General features: G+C 37.9%; 4 protein-coding genes across 4 annotated transcripts; 2 read left to right on the top strand and 2 right to left on the bottom strand.

Moving 5' to 3' along the window:
- The first annotated feature begins 7 nt into the window (after window positions 1-7).
- On the top strand, window positions 8-8,306 carry LOC121729559 (protein obstructor-E-like). The gene is made up of 8 exons (XM_042118113.1): window positions 8-13; window positions 330-515; window positions 926-1,034; window positions 1,180-1,292; window positions 1,397-1,517; window positions 1,656-1,856; window positions 7,943-8,012; window positions 8,123-8,306. Exons 1-8 carry the CDS (start codon window positions 8-10, stop codon window positions 8,304-8,306), a joined length of 990 nt encoding a protein of 329 aa, XP_041974047.1.
- A 2,255-nt stretch (window positions 8,307-10,561) lies between these two features.
- Window positions 10,562-13,843, bottom strand: LOC121729558 (protein obstructor-E-like). The gene is made up of 6 exons (XM_042118112.1): window positions 13,806-13,843; window positions 12,349-12,619; window positions 12,143-12,263; window positions 11,361-11,561; window positions 11,216-11,285; window positions 10,562-10,759 (listed from the first exon to the last, which is right to left on the bottom strand). Exons 1-6 carry the CDS (start codon window positions 13,841-13,843, stop codon window positions 10,585-10,587), a joined length of 876 nt encoding a protein of 291 aa, XP_041974046.1. The 3' UTR covers window positions 10,562-10,584.
- A 6,439-nt stretch (window positions 13,844-20,282) lies between these two features.
- On the top strand, window positions 20,283-22,634 carry LOC121729280 (gastrula zinc finger protein XlCGF57.1-like). Its single transcript, XM_042117743.1, has 2 exons — window positions 20,283-20,850; window positions 20,943-22,634. The coding sequence occupies exons 1-2, from the start codon at window positions 20,698-20,700 to the stop codon at window positions 22,494-22,496; spliced, it is 1,707 nt and encodes a 568-aa protein (XP_041973677.1). The 5' UTR covers window positions 20,283-20,697; the 3' UTR covers window positions 22,497-22,634.
- Window positions 22,635-22,836: 202 nt separating this feature from the next.
- Window positions 22,837-24,057, bottom strand: LOC121729281 (peptidyl-prolyl cis-trans isomerase-like 3). Its single transcript, XM_042117744.1, has 4 exons — window positions 23,791-24,057; window positions 23,600-23,698; window positions 23,104-23,222; window positions 22,837-23,007 (listed from the first exon to the last, which is right to left on the bottom strand). The coding sequence occupies exons 1-4, from the start codon at window positions 23,929-23,931 to the stop codon at window positions 22,881-22,883; spliced, it is 486 nt and encodes a 161-aa protein (XP_041973678.1). The 5' UTR covers window positions 23,932-24,057; the 3' UTR covers window positions 22,837-22,880.
- Between the last annotated feature and the right edge of the window lie 1,516 nt (window positions 24,058-25,573).

Here is a 25,573-nt window from a genome sequence, read left to right as displayed (position 1 = left end):
GTGTAAAATGCTTGTCCAATTATTTATTACCTTGTTCGTTGTCATTTCTAACCGCACCTTTAAACGACAATTAAGAAACAATAAAGATATCATTTAACGAAATATAAAAAGACAGATATATTTTCGAAAGCATCAGTTTCTTCGGGTCGTCATTACAAGTAAAAGGAAGTAGGGAATAGTTGAAAACTTTACACTAATATGTATCGTTTTTCATTTCTTCTCGTGGCTTTGATGGCCTGTGAGTATTAAGTATTTAAATCTTCTTACTTTTTTAGTAAAAAAATAAATTATCGTTTATCGTTTTTAATAATTATTACATTTAATATTAGGTAAAGGTCAAGGGCAGCAATTACAACAATTGCAGCAATATTCTCAGCCACAGAATCTTGGTCAGCCACTTCAGCAACCTGGTCAGTCATTGCAGCAACCTGGTCAGCCACTGCAACAACCTGGTCTGCCACTTCAACAACCTGGTCAGCCACTTCAGCAACCTAGTCAGCCACTTCAGCAACCTGGTCAGCCTTTGCAAGATCCTGCTCAATCATTGCAGCAACAATTTGGACAGTGCCCGCAAGATAAAATTTACCTCCCGGTTGAAGGCAACAGCTACAACTACATTGAATGCAAGGTATAGGATATACTCTATACAATTCGTTGCGGTGAAATTCCTTTGTCACGACGTAATTTATTATTTTGCCATGGTTATGACCAAAGCTACCTCATGTTCTTTCCTGGGTCTCAAAATATTCATACCAAATTTCATCAAATTCAGAGTTTAGTCGTGAAGTGTTTAGAGATAGAGCGATATACTTAAGTATATTATTTTAAAATATTACTTGTTTAAATTCCTTTCCTTTTACTCATAATTGTGAATTTATTTTCTTCGGCTTAATTTTATACTGGATCTACCGAATTTACCTTGCAGGACTTCCAGCCAATTACGAGGACATGCCCCGAGGGCTATTTCTTCAATTCCCAAGCTCAGTGGCCGGAAAACCCCTGTCTGCCAACTATTGCTGCCCAGAGGGTATCGAGTACGTACTCTATAGGAATTTTAATTCCGCGCCTGGTTAAAAATATTAGCTAAAGTAGCTGAACTTGTTAGCTAAATAAATAACCTTTCGTTACAAGACGTTTGTTAGGTATCCGCTTTTAATAATCTTGGAAAATGTTGTATAGCTTTGGAGCCCCAGCTGACCCATCTCCCGCAGGTGGTTATGACACCGTCTTGCGAGAATATCCGCAACGCCTACATCGATCAGGGACTCTGTGACTCCTACACTGAGTGCAGGGTAAGTAAAATTTTTAAACAGATATTTTATGTATTAAATACTAATCAAAATCTCATAAACAAAGACACGATAAGTATAAATTACGAGTACAACGGTCTTTACAGAACTTCAAGCCAATCAAGCGAGTGTGTCCTGATGGTCTGAACTACAACCCGGCAGCCAAGTGGCCCGCCTACCCTTGCAGCTACCCCAATGAAGCACCATGCCTTGGAAGGCAGCAAATTCGTACGTAATCAAATTCTCAGAATTGAAATAAGAGACATTCTGAATTCTTTGAAAGAAATTCGTCTTTATGTTCGTCACGTGTGGCGCACTCGTAGGATCCGATGAGTCAAATGATTAGTATTGATTTTATGTCTACAGTGGTACCCAAGCCAACAGCCGAATGCCAACGTCAGTACGGCATCTTCCCATCCCCGAAGGCAGCGGCCAACGAGTGCGGCAGATACGTCATCTGCTCGGCCGGCTACGCCTATGACATGACCTGCCCTCTCGGTCTGGCTTTCAACCCTGCTACATCCAGCTGCGACTGGCCCTACAATGTTCTTTCCTGCAACGTCAATGGTAAAGACTGCTAATGAATCATTTTAAAATGCCTCTCCTATAATTTTGTGACTTTTAGTAACGTGTTTTCTTCTATATTTCCAGACTTCTACGGCCTGCAGTGTCCTCCCGCTGAAATCGATGAGAGCGGCAACCCTGTCATAGTCAATCTTAAGTAATTATATTTTCCTTCTCTAAAGGAGCACTAATATTTTATGCACACCATCGTATTTGTTATCACTTTAGTAAATTAATCTGTACAGCGTCATTCTGTTATCATCGAAATTTAATATCATTTTTCTCCTTCTTTCTGTCTCTCTTTTTACAAGGACACTCTAAGCATTATTTTTCTTACAGGTACGGAAACGACTGCCAATACTTCTTCTCGTGTCAGAGCGGCCAAGGTCGCCTGCTCAGTTGCGACCCGGGCTACGCCTTCAACGCTGCCTCTGGTCGCTGTGAAAATGCTGATTATGTTGACTGTTCTGCTGGAATCTCCAAAGTCGGTGATCTCGTCTACCAAACTAAGTAGATGACTAGGGTTTACGCTTTACCTGACTTTGGGTAAAGTGTAGCGAAGGCTCTCTCATTTTATGTTATCTTATGTTAATTTTTTTATTGTATTAAAATCACCCATAAAGAATACTCTTATAATTGACGTCACGTTTTCTTTCATCGATCCTATATTAATAATTATTATTTCCACAAGTTATATGGCACCTAATCGGTAAATTATGGATTCCGTATAAGTACTTTGTAATAATATATGTTACATGATATTATAATAACTGTAATTTTCCTAGAAGTTATTTACGTGTTTATTGTTATATAAACATATTTCATTATAATAATTAAAGATTATCTTATTCTTATTATTATTGTTCAAATTCAAATGAACGAATTATTTTGCATAATATGTAAAAAAGTCCACTTCGACCCATCTTTTAAGGTCATTTTGAAAATTCCATAAGCACCAATAAATAAGTACGCTGGACTTAATATGTTACCCTTTGAAATATCAATATTTTGAATATTGTTATATTATGCCTATGTTGCCAACTCTTCAAAAATTTTGCTCCTAAAGCATCTTTTAAACAGGGACTGTATACTGGTACGGTATACAGTGTTTACCAATATATTTCTCGTTGGCGTATGCTAGGCAGGCAGGAATCAACTTCCCTGATAGTAAGTACATTATTTTCGTAGTCAAGACTTGGGATGGATATAGCTATACTTTAATATTATAAAGGAACGTGAAAGTGTTTTTTCATTTTTTTACGTTAAACGTATTTAAAGTTAAATAAATTTAGATAAAATTACAGTAGCAACCTATGACCTAGCCTGTCGCCAGGGGGGGAGTGTCATGTGTCACTGTACAAATTACAATACGTCTTTGGCTTTTGGCTTGGCAGTGAAAATGATGGTCGGCGTTCGGCAACAGCTAGACTAGATCTGTGTTTATCTTGAAAGACAATCTACTTCTTTACTTGTGACCATAAACAGCTGTTCCTGTCGTCTTACTTATGGCGAATACTTATATTATATTTTCTTTTTGAAATTTAAATTTGCCTAAATATTGGTAAATAGGGGTAGCTGTTAATAACAATATTTATTAATAATAATCGTTTAATAATTTTGTCTTATGTACAAATTTTATTATTATTTCGTTCGGGCTTAATTCACGTGTTTGGCGAGTCTCGGCGGAACCACTGGCACTGCAAGTCTACATCGCAAGGCAAAATTTGTATGAGTATTGAATTCACGTAGAGTATTTTCCCAGGTTCGTTTTAGCAGAAGGTTATAAATGTTTTTGTGGGGTGCCTGGGAACACATCGGGGTACGTATAAGTTGACGAGACCTAGTAAATTTGTTGAGTCCAGTGTACTGTTGACAATTTTGTGGAGAATACAGAGATCGGCGGGGCTAAAATGGTCGCTTTGAAGAATCATGATATGAATCATAACATGATTCATTTTTCTAAAATCGCAAAATGCAACTCTGCTTGCAATTCATTTCTGTATTTTTGTACTGATTTGACATTTGTCAGTTTGACAGTTTTGACAATTCATTTGCTGAATTGATTGAGAGGAATTGCTAAATGTGACCATTTTAACCCCGCTGCAATCAGTCTACGCTGCTCTAGGGAGTGGATTTTGAAATATTTAATCCGTCTGTCGTAGTTAGCTCTGTATGGACATGATTTGTCTTTGTAGGAAAGGTATCGTGTGAAATATTTTTGAACTCGCTCTAGTCTTTGGATATACGTTTCATAATGAGGATTCCAAACCACCGATGCATATTCTAGTGTAGAGCGTACTAGGGCGTTGTATATTGTAATAATGCAGTCTGGGTTTTTAAATTCCTTGGTGTTTCGTTTGATAAATCCTAACAGTGACCATGATTTAGCAAGGACTTGGTTTTGGTGTTCGAGGAATGACAATTTGCTATCGAGCATGAATTACTAATAATTACTGAAGTTTCTTGAAGCTGCTGACCGTCGATAGAGTAAAAGGTGTTAAGTTTAATTCTTTTGCGGCAAAATTTTATATGAGCACATGAGAATATTGAGGGATATTTTATTATCGCTGCACCATTTCTGGATAGAGTCGAGATCTTTTTGCAATAGGACGCTGTCTTCGATTGATTTTATTACCCGAAATATTTTAAAATCATCGGCGAACAAGGAGCATTTACTGAAACGAATTTTTGAAGTGATATCGTTAATAAAGACCAGGAAGAGTATTGGGCCAAGACAAGCCACGCCCAAGGCCTTGAGGCACTCCTGACGTAGCGAAAAAAGGTTCAGAGGAATAGCCATTCACCGTAACCGTTAAAACTCGTTTTTCTAGGTAGGATCTGAACCAGGAGAGTAAAGGATCGTGAATGCCGTATGCTTGTAATTTTTCTATTAGTATTTGTGGTCTACCCCGTCGAAAGCACTGCTGAAGTATGTGTATATCGCATCAACTTCCTGTTGGCCATCTACACTTTATATTATGTCGTATAAGTAACAGTAAGTTTGTAACTGATGAATGATGATGAATCAATATATGAATCATAATACTTTATTTTAACAAAAGGAATCATAATATGATTCATAATATGAATCAGAATATATTTCACAATATGATTCATAACATGAATCATGATTTGATTCACAATATGAATCATAATATGAATCGTAATCATAATATGATTCATAATATGAATTATTCATAATATGAATATTTTTTTTAATCGCAAAATGCAACTCTGCTTGCAATTCTTGTCTAGTAATTCGTAGTAATTTGACATGATTATTTTGTCAGTTTGACAGTTTAGACAATTCATTTGCTGAATTGATTGAGAGGAATTGCTAAATGTGACCATTTTAGCCCCGCAGAGTTTAGAGATAATAATATGGCTGAGAACACTTAATCATGTCAATTGTCAGCTATTAAGCTATTAAGCAATTGACAATTTTTTAAAATGAAAAACACACTTTCACGTTCCTTTATAATATTAAAGTATAGCTATATCCATCCCAAGTTTTGACTACGAAAATAATGTACTATCAGAGAAGTTGATTCTAGGCAGATGTAGTTTAGTCACGTTACTTCCAGCCCAGCCGACAGATCACAATAATTGACATGAATATCCGACCAAATGACGTTGGTCTGTCAACTTCCTAGGAATCAATTTCCTCGATGGTACTATCAGAGAAGTTTCCTATGCAAATCGGGGACCTAAGTAGTTTGGTCGCGTTACGTCAAACCCAGCTGACAGATCACAATTAACATTGAATTGACATATTCGACTAAATAACGTTGGTCTGTCAATTGCATAGGAATCAACTTCCTCGATGGTACATTGCAATTTGCAATGTACCATCATAAATAAAGAAGGCAATTGTTTCTTCTTTTCGGGAACAAAAGGTCTCATAGTAAAGGCCGCAAAAAAAAAAAAGAACTAGACTACGTAGTCAAGCTACCTGCGACCAGGTGACCCCCTTTCTGAGCCGGATCCGCCCTTGTCGGGCCTTATTATTATTATTGTTGTTATTGTTACTACCAATACATTTTTATGGAGGAATTCACGATCATAGCACGAGTATGTGAGTAGTAGTAGATGAATAGAAATTACGAGCTGATATACTGACATACCTGAAGGCTGTAGGCCGTAGGGGTACCTAGTATGAGCCCCTGATAAAGTCTTAACCCCAAAAAACCTCAACCTTACAATATAGTCTTGCAATGTGATTTCTACAAAAATCACATTGAATACTAGAAGTGCACTTGTTATTATGCATAGTGACCACAAATTAAGAGACAATATTGTTATGATTACAATTTCCACAATGCCTATACTTACCGTTATTCCAAAAAATAATTACAAGATATTCATTAATTATAATTACCTTATCGAAGAGACATTTTGGTTAACCACATCGATATAACTAAATAATAGAGTTACGTTAGCAGTTAAATATAATTATTATTGATGAGAATATTATCAATGAAATACAATTAAATTATACTTAGAAGTATAAAAAGCCAATATACTTCTTCCTTGGACACAGTTCACCAATAAGCTTAGAAGACATTGCAAAGGCAAGAGGCAAAAGTGAAAATGTTCACAAAAATAATTTTACTAACACTAGCAGCCATTATCTCATGTAAGTATAATAAAGGTTTTATATTAACCCCTTATTTATAAAAAAAAACTCACAGTGATTAACGCTCACACTTTCACAAGCAATTATACCTGTTCTAATAAATTTTATTCAGAAAAGGATTATATTTTTGCGATACACTTTCTAAAGAACATTATTTTCCGTTTTTATCAGGTAATGGACAATCAATCCCTAGTGCTGCTGCCGCACCAACTTGTGAGAACATCCGCAACGCCTACCTTGACGAAGGCTTCTGCGACACCTACATTGAATGCAGGGTGAGTACTTGCGGAACGTACAGTCTTACTTGAGTCTTGACCAATCGCATATATTAACCAACTGTCAAAAAAAGAGGAGATTCTATGTTCGGCTGTGGATATTTTTTTACAAGTGTATAATCGCGATTTGGCGACGCCTGAAATCACATCAACAATTGACATCTCCGTGTTGACTGTTGCCTCTTCTCGCTATATACGACGCATAGGTAGGTACCTTAATACCGCGTATCCTACCTACCTACCTATAACCTACCTAATAACGTACGTTCTGTGTTCATAGGACTACAAGCCAGCCAAAAGAGTGTGTCCTGATGGTCTGAACTTCAACTCAGCAGCCAAGTGGCCTGCATACCCCTGCAGCTACCCCACTGAAGCACCATGCCGTGGAAGACAAGCAGCTCGTAAGTTATATTTGTATAATAAAAAGAAATGCCCAAAGGCATGAAAAATAGATTTAAAAACTTGAAAGGTGTCTAGGGACACCCTGATGGAACGAGTTATAAAAAAATCCAAAGAAAGAGAGAGAGAGAGAGAAACACGCGCTACCGCACGGCTTACAACTAAGTACTTATAGCATTTTTTTTTGCAGTAAGAAACAATCCTTGCTAATACAGGAAAAATGTTTAAATGCGACGTTACTCATATTCATAAATTTTGGCGCAGTGGGGTGAATCCGCTGAACTTTATCTAAAATGTTAGTAAGAAGCTAATTGATTCTGTATTCAACAGAGGTACCTCAACCGACAGCCGATTGCCAGCGTCAGTACGGAATCTTCCCATCCCCGAAGGCTACATCCAGCGAATGTGGCAGATACGTCATCTGCTCGGCTGGTTACGCGTACGACATGTACTGTCCGTTCGGCCTGGCCTTCAACCCCGCTACATCCAGCTGCGACTGGCCCTACAACGTTCCTTCTTGCAACGTTGATGGTAAACACTTTACATAAATTACTAGATATTTTGATTTGTCATCAAAATTAACGATATTTTATGAGCCTCATAGGATCATAGGTCAGCTCGAAACTAAATATATTGTGAGCCTCGAATGATCAAAGTTCAGAACGAGACTATTCGTTGTACGAGTATATTATGTCGCGTTGAGAAGTATAGATATCTTGGTTCATGATTGTGCACTGTATTCTCCACTTCAAGAAATACATTCAGATTCATATTTTCAGAGTTCTACGGCCTGCAGTGCCCTCCTGCTGAAATTGACGAGAGTGGCAACCCCATCGTGGTCAACCTGAAGTAAGCTATTTTATTAAGGCCATGACGATAAATCATCAGAAACAAAACCTTGCGATCAGACTTTCCATGCATCCTCTTCAATTTTTAACACTTTCAATCGTAATTTACAGGTATGGAAACGACTGCCAATACTTCTTCTCGTGTGAGTCCGGCAAGGGCAAGCTGCTCAAGTGCGACCCGGGCTACGCCTTCAACACCGCCTCTGGCCGCTGTGAAAATGCTGACTACGTAGAATGCACTCCTCAAGGAGATGCCAAACTCAAACCCGTCGCCCAAAGCTTATCTTCATATTAAATCTGTCTTGGAAGCCATAATCTACTTAAAAAGAGCCTTTTTTGACTCTATATACTTATCTAAGTTGTTATAGTTCTATATTATACGCTACCCGAAAAGTCTACATGTTTCTTTTTTGTTATGGTCCGTCTATTTTGTAAAACATTTGTATGTGGCTCAGCAATAAAGGATATTTCTATAACTTCTGTATTTTCCATGTTTCCTACACAATATACAGGTTGCAACAAATTACAAAACTAAGGTCCTGTTTCACCACCTCCTGATAAGTGCCGTATAGGCTATCCACCACTTAACTTGACAGATGAAGTATGGAGAATATGTCAAAAATATTGTGAATAGCCATTAGGGTTGATTCAGACCGCAACGGGACGCATAGATGCATTTCTAAAATATGGATTTGACAGATTCGCAAGACGTCTCACGCAATTGAAATCTGTCAAATCCATACAAATTTATGCCACGTTGCGGTCTGAATTGACCCTTAGCCTATTCGGCACTTTATCAGAAAGTGGTGAAACAGGCCCCGTGTTCATAATTATACTTTAAGGTGTGTATTGTGTCCATTATTTGTAGATTGGAGGTCACTGTAAAAGTAGCAGCGCTAAAAATACTTTTTGCTTGTATGTTTGCGCCAACGCGACGTCATGAATCTTATACAAATGAGGAAATTCAGTATAATATTTTGAAAGCCCGGACTAGTTGCGAGCAGTAAAACCTCTTTTAGCAGTTTTTATAACTTTAAGCCAAGTCTACTTTAAGCCAAGTGTACTATTATAGTACAAACCCAAGTCGAGACAACGACAGCCAGACTTTCGTCATCTTATAAAAGCTGAAAGTTTAACCGTTTATGAGCCATGTAGAGGTAAGAACGACCAGCAATTATAATGGAGTTTCGGTCGCCGGTTACTTTAGATTTTAGAAGGTAGTTCAGGGCCTGTAGACAAGTGGCAAAGCGCTAACGCTAACGCTAGCGCTACAAAACGTATGCGATTTGACATAAGTCATCGCTTCGCTAGCGAATACTAATGTCAAATCCATACATTTTGTAGCGCTAGCGTTAGCTTTAGCGTTTTGCCACTTGTCTACGGGGGCTGAAGGTCTATCTGACCTTCGATAAAGAGTAAAGGTTTTTTTTCTTATTTTCTTCAAAGTTACTGTAGAAATCTCGCCGAATAAAAAGGGGCACCAAAGGCAGGCAAAGAGGGGCGCCTGCGGGGCCCCTTTTTTAGCTCTACCAGAACCATGACTGCCGAAGATATCTCGCCCAGGACGTTGGTAATACTAAAAGCGGCACTGTTCATGAATCTTGTGCTAGGTACTTTGCTACTTGTAACTGCTACTGGATCTTTCGAAGGCTATGAAAGAATATTGGACAATCCACAATAATTACAAATATTGAAAGTATTCCTGTCGGTCTTTTTGTTAGGCTAGGCTAGGTTAGACCTTTTACGGCTAATGGCAAACCGCTGGTGGTTTGGTGGGTCGGCTGGCGTTCTCGTCGGCCAGTCCCACACACCCCAAACTCCATAGTGCCTCAGCTTAACTGAGGCACATCCTCAACCCGGGGCACGCATAGAGCGTTTGCCCTGCCAATAAAAAAAAGTTTGACCTCTTAGGTGATAACCCGTTTTAGATGAAATTTTGAATGTAGATATACTATAAGTCCCGGGAAAGGACATATACCTACTGTCTATGTCCTTTCATACTTTATGTTGCACAAAAATGAACGGATTCCTTTCAAGGCTCCCTTGGATATATTTTAGGAATAGGTGTGAGCCTCCATTATTATCAGCATTTTTTAAGCTTTAAGCATAACATTTCCAACCGAGTTTCTTTCCACATCTCTGACTTGCGGAGCTAGTTAAAATATCATTATACAATTTGCTTTAAAATTAGTGTTACAATTTAATTACTGCACATTGCACAAACACTCTACTATATATTTTAGTGTACAGAAAATTTTCGGATTTTATCCCTAAACATGAATACTTACTTAGAAATTAGAGCATTTTATATAGGGCTCCATTCCTTCTCTCTTCGCTTGAAAAGAGAAGGAATTGAGCTGTCCCTCCAGTATTATAGTGTTGTCACCTTAAAATCGAAGTAAGAATTCGTACTTATAATGAATACTTCTTACAAGTTAGGTAAGACTATTTCTCGTGGTAAGTATTCCAGGAATTTTTAGGTAGTCAAGAAAATGCTTAAATAGGTTAAAAAAACTTTTATTTAAGAAATTTCATACATTATATTTTAGCACTTTGCTATACCGAACCTAATATTACTGTCTTTTATAGTTAAGGGGGTTGACTTTGGAAATGCCAACAGTACAGTCGACGTATTCAGCATTTTCACAGCGGCCAGAGGCGGCGTTGAAGGCGTAGCCCGGGTCGCACTTGAGCAGCTTGCCGTGGCCGGACTCGCACGAGAAGAAATATTGGCAGTCATCACCGAACCTGTAAAATATTATGTAGAAGCAAACATTCAAAGGAGTTCTAGAATCCCACTAAAGAGTAAGTTATTAGTAGAAAGTTGTAAGCGCGAAGAGATATTTCCTCATCTATCCAGAGCCCATTAAATTATATCCTTCGTTATAATGATTATTCTATGTTTAAACATAGAATAATGTTTAAACATAGAATAATAAACCATAGAAGAATAAACATAGAATAAGTGGTTAACCCAAAAATATAGTTGGACGTCTAAGACTGGGTTGCACCAACTAACTTTGAGTTTAACCTTAACTATAACCGAAAAAATTGACAGATGTCGTATGAAAATATGGGGTGTTTGGACGCCATATTTAACTTTAACTATAACCACGCCTCTGGTGCAACCCAACCTAACTATTGCTCTAAAACGATTTACTATTGACTCCAAAGCGATTATTATAAAAATATTTAAAAAATTACTTCAGGTTGACCACGATGGGGTTGCCGCTCTCGTCAATTTTGCCCGGAGGACAAGTAATGCCGTAGAATTCTGAAAATAATACAAAATTGTGAATTTCCATAAATGTGACTCCACAGAAGTCTGAAGTACTTAAGCCATTCTCACCATCAACGTTGCAAGAAGGAACGTTGTAGGGCCAGTCGCAGCTGGATGTAGCGGGGTTGAAGGCCAGGCCGAACGGACAGTACATGTCGTACGCGTGGCCGGCTGAGCAGATGATGTATCTGCCACATTCGCTAGATGTAGCCTTAGGGGATGGGAACACGCCAAACTGACGCTGGCAATCCCCTGTTGGTTGAGGTATCTCTGGTGGCAAATAAACCAACATCGTTATTGACCAATAATTAATGAACTAAGCAGTAGCGGCATTAGGGGACAACGACGCTGGGCGCGCGTACAGGGCGCCGAATGCGACAAAAAAATGAGCCGCAGGCGCCCCTTTTGTAGCTCTTCCAAGTTCCAGCTCCCTTGGCGCCGAAGAAATTTCTCCTTTTTTATTGGCTTTCTTTGCTTTATATTAATAATGGCAACTGCAGGTAAGTATTTACTTGAATTTTCCACAAAATCCTTAGTTATACCTACTTATATGTATTTTAATATTGAACAAAAATATTAAAACAAAATAAACAAGGGGCTCCCATACAAAAAACACAATTTTTGGTCTAATTTTGCTCTATACTGGTACCCTTCGTGCGCGAGTCCGACTCGTACTTGGCCGATTTTTTTAAATCAGCCCGCTCAGAGTTTGGAACATTGGGTCTTATCTATTTCATGAAATATTCTAAGCAACTTTCAGTGTTTTGATGGGTTCATTATTTCGCATTTCTAGTTTTGTTTCGGTTTGTCTTCTACTTTAATTTATTAGCTGTTGGTTCTTGATTACTTACGGGACTGTTGTCTTCCAAGGCATGGTGCTTCGTTGGGGTAGCTGCAGGGATAGGCGGGCCACTTGGTTGCTGGGTTGTAGTTCAGACCGTCAGGGCACACTCGCTTTGTTGGCTTGAAGTTCTGTTAAAACAGGAATAGCAATACGTAGTTATTATGATATAACCTTTGGACTTTAAATCACACTAGTACTGTTGGATTCACTTACCCTGCATTCGATGTAACTATCACAGAGACCTTGGTCAAGGTAAGCGTTGCGAATGTTCTCACAAGTCACAGCCTGGGATGCAACGGGAACAGATTGTCCATTACCTAATATTTTAAAAAATGTTAGTATTATCGGTGCAATAACTGATAACTTAACTTTTTCAACGCCTGCGTAGTCCAGCGGTTTAGAGCGTGGCTCTTGAGTTGGAAGTCGTGGGTTCGGCTCCCGCGTTATGAAATTGTTTCCAAGTTTAGTTAGGACAATGCAGGCTGATCACAGCTGATTGTCTGACAAGTATCAATACAAATACAAATATCTTTATTGCAGACTACTGTGGTCCATTGATTAGTATTACATAAATTAAAAAAAATTAGGGTTAGTTAAAAAGAACAAAACATAACTTAAAGTAAATAATTAAAAGTAAACTAAATCATGCACCCCAATTAGAACTATGAGTGTGTCCTGGAGGTCTGCTCTCGAATTCGTTCACTATCCGCATATAGTTCCTCAATATAGGTGCATGCGGATCATCTGCCACAATCTTCAGGATGCTGTTGTCCCTGTTGCCCTTACGCGATTTATTAGATATGTAGCTTTCTTGCGCATTGAAATGAGAGTGATGAGTGAAAATCAATGCGTCGGATTGGCATGTAAATATCGGCCCAGTGTTAGTTCCCATGTCTCAATGAAACCGGCCACCGTCACCGACACCGATGTGGGAGCAGCTATTATTTTTTTAAGCAATAAGTATTTACTTACATAAAATGGCTGCTAATGCAAGCAAAAACATATGAGACGCTTTAAACATTTTTGGTGATGCCTTACTTCCTTCGTTACCTACTTGTTCGTTGGTAAACTGTTAACAAGATTTCCCCAACATACTATTTATACACCTAGATATCATTGACTTAATTGATTCTTATTGATAACATAGAACTTGAAATAACAGAACTGTGGTTAAAAAAAGCACATAATAATAATAATAATTAGTAGCCAGTTGCATGCTGACGACCTCTGTGGCTCAGTGGTGAGCGCGTTGGTAGCTCAAGCCGGGGGTCGCGAGTTCGAATCCCGCCGACGGAACAAAAAAAGATTTTCAAAGTTCCTGGGTCATGGATGTGTATTAAATATGTGTATCATATAATAAAAATCTTAAATATATGTATAGTATAAAAAGTATTAAATATATATCCGTTGTCTGGTACCTGTAACACAAGTCCTTCAGGTACTTAGCACGGGGCCAGACTGACGTGGTGTGAAGCGTCCATAGATATTATTATTATTATTATTATTATTTTACCGCTACTTTAGTGATAGCAATTAACTTTATCGATAAGATGTCGTTTAAAAAATAATGATTATTTAATTTGCTTAAATAGTAACATATAAATATATAAGCCAGCATCTGCTTTGCTCAGTATCAAGTGAGGTATCGCATTCAAGATGCCTAAAGTTACTTGCATTCTACTGTCTGCATTAGTTGCTTTTGCCTCATGTAAGTATTTTTTTTATGATATAAGGGGGCAAACGAGCAAACGGGTCACCTGATGGAAAGCAACTTCTGTCGCCCATGGACACTCGCAACATCAGAAGAGCTGCAAGTGCGTTGCCGTTCTTTTAAGAGGGAATAGAGGAGGGTAGGGAAGGGAATAGGGGAGGGTAGGGAAGGGAGTAGGTTAGGGGTTTGGGCCTCCGGTTAACTCACTCACTCGGTGAAACACGCTGTTTCACGCCGGTTTTCTGTGAGAACGTGGTATTTCTCCGGCCGAACCGGCCCATTCGTGCCAAAGCATGGCTCTCCCACGTAAATATTCTCATATTTTCATTTGAGATAAAACTTCATATTTCTTAAGTAGAGTGAGCCATTTTTGAAAACGGTACAAAAAACTCCAGTCACGATCTCGGGTAACATCAAAAATTAGTAACGGCCGTTCCCAATATTTGATCTATCTCTGGTTTTGCCCTACTAGAGATAGGAATAGCTCACAATTGACATTAGAATGTCTAATGTGAGTTATCCCTATCTCTAGCAGGGCCAAACCAGAGATAGATCAAATATTGGGAACCGCCGTAAGACGAGAAAGAGTATCGCGTTGCCGGTCGGTGGAGTGGGAAAGGAAATGACATCTCTATCTTTATATCTCTATATTCTATATTCTATATATATATATATATATCTATATAGCACTTCCGTTTCAGTGCAGTCGTTTCTTTTTATGTAATTTTTATGAAAAATATTTTAATTTCTTTTTAAGTTTTCTTTGCTTTACGTTTCAGCGCTACCACAGATAGCATGGCAAGGGAGGGAGCCTGGGTTGTCTATAGCGCAACAAATCGGCGACGGCATAATAAACGTGCCCATACCTCCACCATGGTATTTCCTGAAAAACAAATATTACTGGAACACGAATGGAGTCAAAACAACCACAGAAGGCACCAAAGTCAACAATAACAGCGGAAAATTTGCTAACGGAGTCGCACCTGACTTAGTTTCAAAATTTAATACAGATAGACCAAATCCTACCACAGCCAAAATAAAGTACGTACCATTCACCACTACTCCAAGATACCGACTTCCCAATGCTTGGAGTTCCAGCACACCTCCAGTTTTCACCTCAACCACACGACGTGTTCCACCTCAATTTATCTACACGTCGTACCGACCTCCCATAACAAGCACTGCAGTGCCGTCGTCTACATTCAATTACGTCTCCACGACTCAATCGACGTATCCTTCATCAAACCCACCTTATGTCTCGGATCCTTCTCTAACGAATGGACACAGCAGACCCCTTTACACTTCGGAGTACCCGAGCTTTGTATCAGAAATAACCACCGAAGTTTCCAAGCTACCGACTCTCAATAACTCAGCTGATCCAAACGGATCCCTACAAACGAGCACAATCGAATCTTTGGACAAGTCGGATCTAGAAAATACTTCGGGAATTGAAACAACAACACTTGACTCTGCGACTTTGTCTCAGACCAACCCGGACCCTATAAACTATGGGAATAACGACTCGATATTGGACAAAGACCGTCGTAATACGACCAACGATACTGGAATCCCTGTCAGCAATCCAGGTCTTCTATTTAATGGTCCCCAAATTTGCAAGAAGCGAAACGCGTACTACGGTGTAGGAGAAAATCATAGCTTCTATGTGGAATGTCAAGTAAGTGAAACATGACTTTATCATTCAAGTATAGTTTTCACAAGGCCAGTACTGGCTGACAATAAGACTGGCAGCCAGTATTGGCTTGGTATATGCCGCGTGTGAACAGTTTGGCCTGGCTTGAAAAACTGTTCACACGCGGCATATACCAAGTCAATACTGGCTGCCAGGGTTATTGGCAGTCAGTACTGGCTCTGTGAAAACTATACTTCAGAGACAAAAAAAAAATCATGGTGCTAAAGTTCATATAGCGAATCAAGGCACAAAACTTGCATTTTTAGGGTTCCGTACCTAAAGGGTAAAAACGGGACCCTATTACTGAGACTTCGAAGTATGTCCGTCTGTCTGTCTGTCTCCAGGATGTATCTCAAGAACCGCTATAGCCAGACTTCTGAAATTTTCACAGATTGTGTATTTCTGGTGCCGCTATAATAACAAATACTAAAAACAAAATAAAATTAATAATTTAATTTCCCACACAACAAACGTGATTTTTTGGCTCGTAATCCATAATGGCACCAGAACTTAGACACTTGAAACTTTCACAAAGTCCTCAGTTATACCTATGTGTACTTTAATATTTAATTAAGGGGGGCTCCCATACAAAAAGCATAATTTTTTCCCTATTTTTGCTCTATAAGGGTACGAAAACCTTTGTGCGCGAGTCTGACTCGCACTTGGCTGATTATTTGATAAACTTAGATAAGTACCATAATTTAGTCTTTAATGATCATAGAAATCTAATATTTTGTATTTCTTTTCAGGATTATCAGCCATCGTTAAAACTTTGTCCAGATAATTTCAACTTTGAATCCAACGTGCAATGGCCGGAGTACCCTTGCAAGCACAAAACAATAATTGAGAATCAAACACAAATACAATAAATTAATACTTAAATGTCAATCATTATTATTGTCAAATAATAATTATTATTATTTTCTAACTATACTTCTACTGCTGATTTGTTGCAAAATTAAATTTAATGCTATTCAAAATAAGGTGAAAAAATGTTTGTGCAAAAAACGAAAGCAATAAAAATATAAAAAGCAATAAAAATTATTTAATTTCAGTTTTGAATTCACAGAATACCAGTGGTTACTATACCTAATTACTGAATACGGCTAGTATCCTATGTTGCACATAAATTAATGATAACTGTACGTTTAAATTGTCTTTTAATAAAACGCATTCTTTTCCCTCTCTCATAGGATTAAGGATATACATAAGTACCTAATAATAAATGATCAAACGAACTTACCAAGTGAAGTTCGATCATTATTATATGAGTCGCTTCATTCGAAGATATATAATTATATTTTATTATTGTATATCGTTGTGTGCGATATCGTATCGCACAATGTAAAAAATAAAAATCCGTTTAGATGACATCGCTTTAAAAGCTGATGAATGATGATTGATGAGTGACTGTTAGGCCCCATCCCCACTCGCGCGCGAACCGCGCGCGACGCCGCGGAATTTCCGCGAAACGTGAGTGTGGATCCGTTCGCATATTTTTCGCACTTCGCGGCTGGTTCCCCGACCGCATCCCCACTCGCGCGCGAACCGTGTGCGACGCCGCGGCGCCGCGAAATTCCTGCGAAGCATGAGTGAGAGATCCGATTCGCATATGTTTCGCACTTCGCGGCCCGTTCCCCGACCGCATCCCCACTCGCGCGCGAACCGTGCCCGATGCCGCGGCGCCGCGAAATTCCTGCGAAGCATGAGTGAGAGATCCGATTCGCATATGTTTCGCACTTCGCGGCCCGTTCCCCGATTGTTGTCGGTTTTCTGTCCCGCGACAAAGAGATTTTTTTAAATCTTTATTTTAATAAGGGCTTTTGCCATACAAGACATGCCAGCATTGTTTAGTGAACAGAATATAATTAATCCTACTTTATACTTTATTACTTTATACTTTATATACTTTATTTACTTTATAATATTATAAAGGCGAAAGTTTGTTTGGATGTATGGATGAATGGATGTTTGTTACTCTTTCACGCAAAAACTACTGAATGTATCTTAATGAAACTTTACAATAATATAGCTTATACATCAGAATTACACATAGGCTACAATTTTAACTGACTTTCAAAATGGGGGAGGTGTTATGTTCGTTTTTTTATATTCAACGATTACTTCGCCGTTTGTGAACCGATTTTCAAAATTTTTCTTTTGGCGTAGGTACCTACAGAGTGTCATCCCAATTTGGTACTATACTCACAAAAGTGGTGATCTGATGCTGGGAGCCATGACTAATCGAGGGAACTCCTTAAAATTTATATGGAGACATGTGGTGACTTCGATTTCGTGGGAAGTAGTCTAAGAATATGCAATCAACAAGTAAGATACTGCACCAAGGTATACCATGATTAGATTGGGAAGGTGCTGAGAGAACTCCTTTGCATTGCTTTAAGAACGGAAAGTATATTATGCTACTATGCAAATTACATTCATCATCACTACCATAATATTATACCTTATAAAGTTATATGCATCCCATGATTATGAGCCTATTATGACCCATTGGTACTTTTCATAGTCATTTAGATCAAGATTCGATTTTGTCAAGCGATTTAAAAAATATTTATTTGTTTGATTGAACACGTTAATCACAGGAACTATCGGTCCGATAAAAAAATATTTTAGTGATAGATAGCTCATTTATCAAAGAATAGCTATAGGCTATTTTATCACGCAAACTAATAGGACCGAAGAAACAGAGGAAATGTGGTTAAAACGGAAAATTATTAGCAAGGGTTTATCTCACGAAGTACTAAAGCAATTTTGTATGTTATCTGGCACATATATACTACACATATACAGTAGACTACGTAAAGAGAGATAAGCTATTTTGTTGCGAAAAAATATACGATTTCCGTAAAATTCCTAATAATTTACGCGAGCGAAGCTGCGCGGGACATCTAGTTTATAATATAAAGTAAGATAAATACGGCTCAAGAGCGCAAACAATAGTGCGTCAAGAAAGTGAAGAAATTAAAAAGTGACAACATTGCGAACATGTCGCGAACTTTGCGAGTGTGGATCAGTAAATTTGGCAGAATGCGCGATCCGCGCCGCGTTCCGCGGCGCGCTGTTGCGCGCGAGTGTGGATCGGCAGTTAGAATCAATGATATTCTTTGAGTTTTTCATATATAAGTAATATCATTGGTTAGAATCCTTATAATATTCCTCTTCAAGCGTTGAGAAATAATATTATTGGGAGTGCCTCCGCTGCCGGCGCCGGCTACCAAAAATCAGTAAGTATAATTATTATAATATCAGTAATGGGAACCGGCGGTAAGTATACTGCCGGCAGCCGAGATATAAAACAACGGCTGCCGACGCTGGCACTCAAAATGAGAACCGGTGAAAATGTGTAAAACAAATTTTAAAAATAAATAGGTAAGTACCTACCTAATTATAATCTCAAATATTCGCCTTCTTAACCGACTTCCAAAGGTTATTTGTTCAGCTGTGGATATTTTAGTTTTTTGTGATGCATTTTCATCTACCTTAGCTTTACTTATTACATTTTTTCAGCTACCAAAAAGTAAGATTTTGCACCACAATATTATAACTAGGGAATGCAATCTCGTTCTCGCGAGATCTCGGCCTTTTTTAGCGAGATTGATCTCGGACGAAAAAAGGGCGAGATCTCGCGAGTTTGACGAGATTGCACAGTGCACTTGAGCATAAAAACGTCTTATTTGGAGCGCGGACTGACACGGACAGAGTTGCGATCACGGAGTCAAAACAAAGAGGAGCTGGCCTAAGCAATTATACTGTGCAGTGTGCACTGTGATTCTCAACTAGGTCCCGAATTTTGACTTATCGTTGTTTTGTCAGTTATAAAAGAACTATTTTATGACTAGAAGATTTGTGTTTGATAGTGCGCTTTTATAATTCCGGTCGTCACGTTATCGTGGACGCCGACTTCCACGATAAAACATTGGGTGTACCTACGTTAAATGCCCTTTTGATTTTACGCACCCCGGGGACGTTTTGTGCGGTTCAGAAGTGTAAACGTTGTGATGTCCTCTAACGTGCACGTTAAAAAGTTATCGTCGACGAAAATTAAAAAGCGTCTCCATATGTTTCCATACATTTTACTTCCCTATATTATCGTTTTAACGCGGACGTCCACGATATTACCGCCACGTATTATGTAAGTACCCAGGGCACTACCAGCGCCCTGGTCGAGATTTCTTCGACGCCCAGGCTACTGATAGTGCTGAAAAAATTGGCGCCCTTTTGTTTGCCTTCAGCACCCTTTTTTATCCGGCGCCCTGAGCGATTACCTCCCCCCCCCCCCCCCTAACGCCGCCTACCGTACGCTTAACGTTCCAAAACGTGGTAATTCGTGTAGGTGATTAGTGACTAGGGGAAAATAAAGGACTTGCACTAATTAGTCGCTGTCCACACTTGCTTTCTCCTCATTACAAATCACATGCAATAGTCACTTGCACTTATCACTAATCAAAGTGAATACAGGCCTTAACGCTAGTGAAAACTTTTTTGCTGTTTTTGTATGTCCTGCAGCTCCTACTGCCCTGCAGCCTGCAGGGCGCAGTGCAGGGCCGAAAATAATAACTTGCCATAAAAATTAAAAATATTTCTGTTATGGCAACTTTTTTTAAGTCCAAATTTTAACCAATCACAGTTTTCTAATTTTAAATATTACCAATAGAATTGCACATAGCTCATAAAATGAAAAATCAGTACTTTCATTATTTTTGTTTATTTTGTAAAATTTTTGCGCGGTTTTATTTATCACAAACTTTAAATTCAAATTTGGAATTCCTAGTTACTGCCAAAAGTTCAAAACGTAAATCTTTATAATTTTCAAAAAATAAATTAAATACTTGGCTCTTACGACAAAAATCTTTTCTATTGTGTGCTGAGGAAGTGCGTGCTCGAAGACTCCGTTAGCGCAGCCCTACGGGACAGCGGCCCCGTTGACTAAAATCGAACGATTGCGTAGTCGCGTCGCGGGGCCGTAGCCTCCGGGGCTTTGTTCAGTTATAGAATAGCGCCAAACTGTAATTTACTTGGATTGTACCTGCCTTGAACATCTGCATATTTGTACGAGAAAAGAAGCAAAAAAAAAAGTACGAAGTGCCTAAGGACGTAACGAGATTCAATAAAATCTAAATGTGAGAAGACAGCGATCAAAATGGATGATTCCTACATAATTACCAATTTTCATGCGCTTTGTCGTCTTTGTCTTTGTAAAAGTAATTTATCAATATCAATATTTAGTAGTGCTCCAGACGAGTCTTCGGATTCAACAGTAACCTCGAAAATTACTGAGTGTTTTGAGCTCCAGGTATGATTTAATGAAGATTCTATTTTGGTGCGTCATTACTATTTCAAAATAAGTGAGTAAGTTACATTTTGCGTATTTAAATTTCATTACAGATGGATCCAAACGATGGTCTTCCGACGAGAATTTGCTACAAATGTCTATATAAAGTAGAGAAATGTTCCAAATTTAGACTACAATGTATACAAAGTGAATCTAGACTAAAACAAATCACAGGCAGAGTGAAATCTGAGTTAGATACCTCAAGTTCAACAGAAAGCTACAAATATAATACTCAAGATGGGCATAAAATTAAAACTGAAGATTACATTGTAGAAGACAGTGTTGTTATGGTTGTCGACCCTAGTCTCGATTATGACTCATCAGAAGAATCAGAAAATGTTGATCATCAAGAGACTGAACAAGCAGAGCAGGATCAAACAGTTGAAAATGATTTGCCAACACCGGAACAATTTTTTAAGAATGTTTTCATGTGTCAGTATTGCGATCAAGCATTTATTACAATGGAAAAATGTAAAGAACACGAACAATGCTGTCATGACCCTAACTTACCATTTAAATGCATTGAATGTAGTTTAGTATTTGCCGAGCGCAGTCAATATGTGGGACACTGCAAACAAGTACACGGTAGTGATAAACCGTATCACTGCCCCGAATGTGATAAATCATTTGGCCGGAGATCTGACTTGAGGAAACATTCAATTGTTCATACTGGAATAAGGCCATATCAGTGTCATTATTGTTTTAAAAGTTTCTCTAGGAACACAAATTTGAGTAAACACCTTAGAATACATTCTGGACACAAACCACATGTTTGTCCCTTATGCCCTCGAAGTTTTGTTGCTAAAGGTGATCTACAACGTCATGTACTAGTTCACTCGGGAATGAAACCATTTGCTTGTAAAAAATGTCCCCTAACTTTTGGTAGACGAGACAAACTACTAAAACATGAAGTAAGGCATGGTCCTTCATCTCCAGAACATAATAATCAAATTACTCAAGATATGGTGGTTAATGTAAATCCATTCAGTAATCTTTTAGGATCCAGTCATGATAATGAATTTGAGTTGCCTAGGGTTCCTGATCATATAGCCGGTGAAAGCAGTTTTGTAAATCAGATTCAAAAGACTCCATCCACGTCTGGAAAACAAGTACTTAATTCACATTCAAAGCAAAAATCTCCTATTAGCAATAAGAACAAGCCCAAAAATATTAAATGCCATCAGTGCCCAAAAAGGTTTTCTTCATTGGATGCATATAAAACTCATGTTTCGGTGGCACACATCGGATCAAGAATTTTTCAATGTAAGATTTGTTTCAAGAAATTTCCACGGAAGAGAGAGCTTGACCGACACGTAGTCATACATTCTGGAATGAAACCTTTTAGTTGTAACCAATGTGATAAAAATTTTACTAAAAAAGATAAACTCGATAGACATGTTGCATCTAATGAATGTTCTAATGAATTGGTTGTGAATATGCCTTGCATCGAATGTGGTGCCACATTTGAGAAGAAAGCAGATTTGGTTGCCCATATTAAGTCACACTTCACAGAAAATGTTGAGGATAAGATTACGGAAAGCGATATTAAGCAGGAAAATGATTTAGAATTTGAAATGACTGATGATTTTTACGGCTTAGAGAGTTAATGTTGTGTACTTCTAATGTTTCTGTTTAACTAATCATGTTATATTTTATTAAATTGTTTATATTTCACTAGACAGAAGCTCAATTTTGTAATATTACTCTCGTTTCCCTATCTACATTAAAACAGATTTCCAGTAAATTATAAAAATGTTATTTAGAACTAAATCTCTTCTAATATATTATTAACTATAAGATCTATTATGTCAAAATATTCAATAAAATTATTATGCAAGGCACCATTCAAGTGAGTTTAAGCACAAACTACAAATCTGTTAAATTATCTTATATCTCAATGATTATAAAGCTTTTAATTTGAAAATGTGTTATGCATTAAAACAAAACTTTGCACATTAAACTGATTTTATTATCCAATGTTCTAAAACTTCTTATCCAGCCATCGGGTTTGCATGTATAGTGATAGAAGTTATTTTTGTCTCCGATAATGGCCTAAATGTCTTAGGATTTACTGCCAATTTTTCTAAGTCATCCAATGATTCAAAGCCATCTATTACTCTGAAAGAATAAAATCATAAAATGATTTACAATTTAAAAATGGAAAATTAAAAAAAAATGTTTACATAATTATTTTTTAATTTTAATTACGTTTACCTGCCAAATAATGTATATTTTAAATCTAAGTGGGGCTGTTCACCGTAGGTAAAAAAGAATTGACTTCCATTTGTGTTAGGTCCATTGTTAGCCATACTGACCATCCCTCTTGCAGTATGCTGCAGACATAAAAACAAGATTTCATAAAAAATGCAATATTATTGTCCAAGAGATATATGATTAGACAACAGCCATCCCATATAGATGCAGTAAAAATTCCTGGTGATAACTTATAGAAGAGAATAGAATATTCTTCATTTATACAAAAACTAAAGTACAATTTAAAGAAACAATAAAATAATCCAAACAAATAAGCGTCTTAACGCTAAAAGCCACACCTTTGTCAATTTTATTTTAAAATGGAAATAAAGTTTTTTTTTAAAACGCGGTCACATTAACTTGATGGATGATTTGATGACGTTATTATGAAGCAGGCAGGTTATTGCATTCCAGCCATGCGTCAAGTTAATTTGACCGTGTTGTATACATTTGTTACCTTTAGCTCTTCTGAGAACTCGTCTTCGAATTTCCTTCCCCATATTGATGTTCCACCTTTTCCAGTGCCAGTGGGGTCACCAGTCTGTACTATAAAACCCTGAAAACATAAGATTTTATTACAATTTACAACTTATAAAAATACAAAATGTTTGCTTAAGCGTAAAAAGTAATATTATACATTATACTAGCCTTAATATTCCTATGAAATAAACATCCATTATAGTAATCACTAGCACATAATGCTAAAAAGTTTTCACAAGCTTTAGGACATTGTTCGCAAAATAATTCGATTTTGATATCACCAACATCGGTATGTAAGGTAACAGACATTTTAAATGTGTGTTATTTTTATATTTTATGTTCTACCCAATTAGTTACTTTATTATTTGCACTTTGCTTCGATTTTTAATTAATATATTAGGTACTACAAAATATTTGGATTTCAAAGTCTCTTAATTCTTCTTCTTCTTTGCGATATGCTGCGATATGCCACAAAGTACCAACCACCAACCGCATGTCAAATCTCATGAAATGTCAGTCACACATGTTATAATTTGTCAATGTCAACTTTTTTCTTCTTATTATGATGGCACTTCGGCTATTTCACCATGGCCAGTGTGGAGTAGGTATAATATTATGGCGGGAAAACAATATTCTAATACATTATTTTCAGCGTCGTTTTTGTATATTTTCAGGTCTAAAGTCTAAGTAAAAGTCAATATAGTCAGGAAGTCAAGTCGGTCGATTCAGTAAATAGACGCCAAGTAGACACTTTACTGAAACTTTCGATGGAATTTTGGAGGGAACACAAAATAGCACGTCTCTGCATATTGCATCACTTTCCTACACTTGTGCACGTTAACGAATATCTAATGGTTAATATCCTACCAATGGCTTGAACTGACATCATTTTTTAATTAAAAACTAGCCGCACTAGTCACAAAAAAATCATGGATCTCACAACGTAAAAAACCTCAAACTATGAGTTGTAAACTGTAAAGTCGATATTTCGATAGATTTAACATTATGTTGTGTTTGCTGGGATCTTATTCCTTTTTTTTCGTAACAGGATATAATGTTTTCTTCCTTCGTTATTCCCAAAACCCAACAACCGAGTTTTTTCTTCAAGGTCCATTTATAAATTATAGTCTGGACTCTGGCATAAAAGTGAAGAAATAAAAAAGTGGCAACATCGTAGTGTCAATGTCCCTTTCAAACCAATCTAAGAAAAAAGAGATGACACTACGATGTTGCCACTTTTTATTTTCTTCACTTTTATGCCAGACTATATTAATTATTATGTCTAATGAGCTCTTTTTAATGAATAATTATCTACTGATGACATGCCGAACTACGGTCGGGCGTAAGTTCAATAGCGCTTCGGCGGCGCTCCTGGCTCTAGTCTGAACTTCCGCCGCGTAATGCGCATAGAGCAAAATAATTCGCCAGTCATATTGCAGCCGAATGCGCATAGAGCAAAATTAATACACTATTAAAATTAAAAATACTATATAATTAAAATTACTAAAAACTTGGCCTATAAGTGTCTAAACACACTAAACCGGTAACACGCGACGGTACTTCCGTGACCGATTTAACGTTACGACACTTTCGGCTAATATGACGAGCGACGAGAAAATCAGTTGCGTAACTTTGTGCAAGCAAAACATTGCCGCCGAATCGCTGCCGAACTTACGTCCGACCGGAGTTCGGCTGTACACTGTGGGAATAAGCGTAGAGGCCGCAAAGGAAGATCTTCCGACCGAGCGAGGTGGTATACTCGGTCAGGCCAAAGCCCACGTGATACATTTCAGCTGTCGTACCTATACATATATTAAACTGACGCGCTTAGAAATCTTCGATAGCGCGATGCAGGAATGTTAGGCGAATTGTGGGTACCGCCACAATACTCCCCCCGAAGACCGGAGGTCGAATCTTGAAGCCTTGGTCGCTTGAGTCGCCAGTGCCAGTG

This window comes from Aricia agestis, chromosome 8 (assembly GCF_905147365.1).
Source record: "Aricia agestis chromosome 8, ilAriAges1.1, whole genome shotgun sequence".
NCBI classification, from domain to species: Eukaryota; Metazoa; Arthropoda; class Insecta; order Lepidoptera; family Lycaenidae; genus Aricia; species Aricia agestis.
The sequence above is the reverse complement of the archived record's forward strand: the minus strand, read 5'-3'. Positions and strand labels throughout refer to the sequence as shown.

What these genes read in the sequence shown, in the direction of transcription:
- LOC121729280 (XM_042117743.1), top strand. Translation starts at nt 20,698, where the DNA reads ATGGATGATTCCTACATAATTACCAATTTTCATGCGCTTTGTCGTCTT. An exon ending in CTGAGTGTTTTGAGCTCCAG is followed by an intron (nt 20,851 to 20,942) that starts GTATGATTTAAT and finishes ATTTCATTACAG; the next exon opens with ATGGATCCAAACGATGGTCT.
- LOC121729281 (XM_042117744.1), bottom strand. Translation starts at nt 23,931, where the DNA reads ATGTCTGTTACCTTACATACCGATGTTGGTGATATCAAAATCGAATTA. An exon ending in AGTTCTCAGAAGAGCTAAAG is followed by an intron (nt 23,223 to 23,599) that starts GTAACAAATGTA and finishes TTATGTCTGCAG; the next exon opens with CATACTGCAAGAGGGATGGT. An exon ending in AAATATACATTATTTGGCAG is followed by an intron (nt 23,008 to 23,103) that starts GTAAACGTAATT and finishes TTATTCTTTCAG; the next exon opens with AGTAATAGATGGCTTTGAAT.
- LOC121729558 (XM_042118112.1), bottom strand. Translation starts at nt 13,843, where the DNA reads ATGAGGCAAAAGCAACTAATGCAGACAGTAGAATGCAA. An exon ending in TCCTTCTTGCAACGTTGATG is followed by an intron (nt 11,286 to 11,360) that starts GTGAGAATGGCT and finishes TATTATTTTCAG; the next exon opens with AATTCTACGGCATTACTTGT. An exon ending in CCCATCGTGGTCAACCTGAA is followed by an intron (nt 10,760 to 11,215) that starts GTAATTTTTTAA and finishes AATATTTTACAG; the next exon opens with GTTCGGTGATGACTGCCAAT.
- LOC121729559 (XM_042118113.1), top strand. An exon ending in CCTTGGAAGGCAGCAAATTC is followed by an intron (nt 1,518 to 1,655) that starts GTACGTAATCAA and finishes TTATGTCTACAG; the next exon opens with TGGTACCCAAGCCAACAGCC. An exon ending in CCCATCGTGGTCAACCTGAA is followed by an intron (nt 8,013 to 8,122) that starts GTAAGCTATTTT and finishes CGTAATTTACAG; the next exon opens with GTATGGAAACGACTGCCAAT.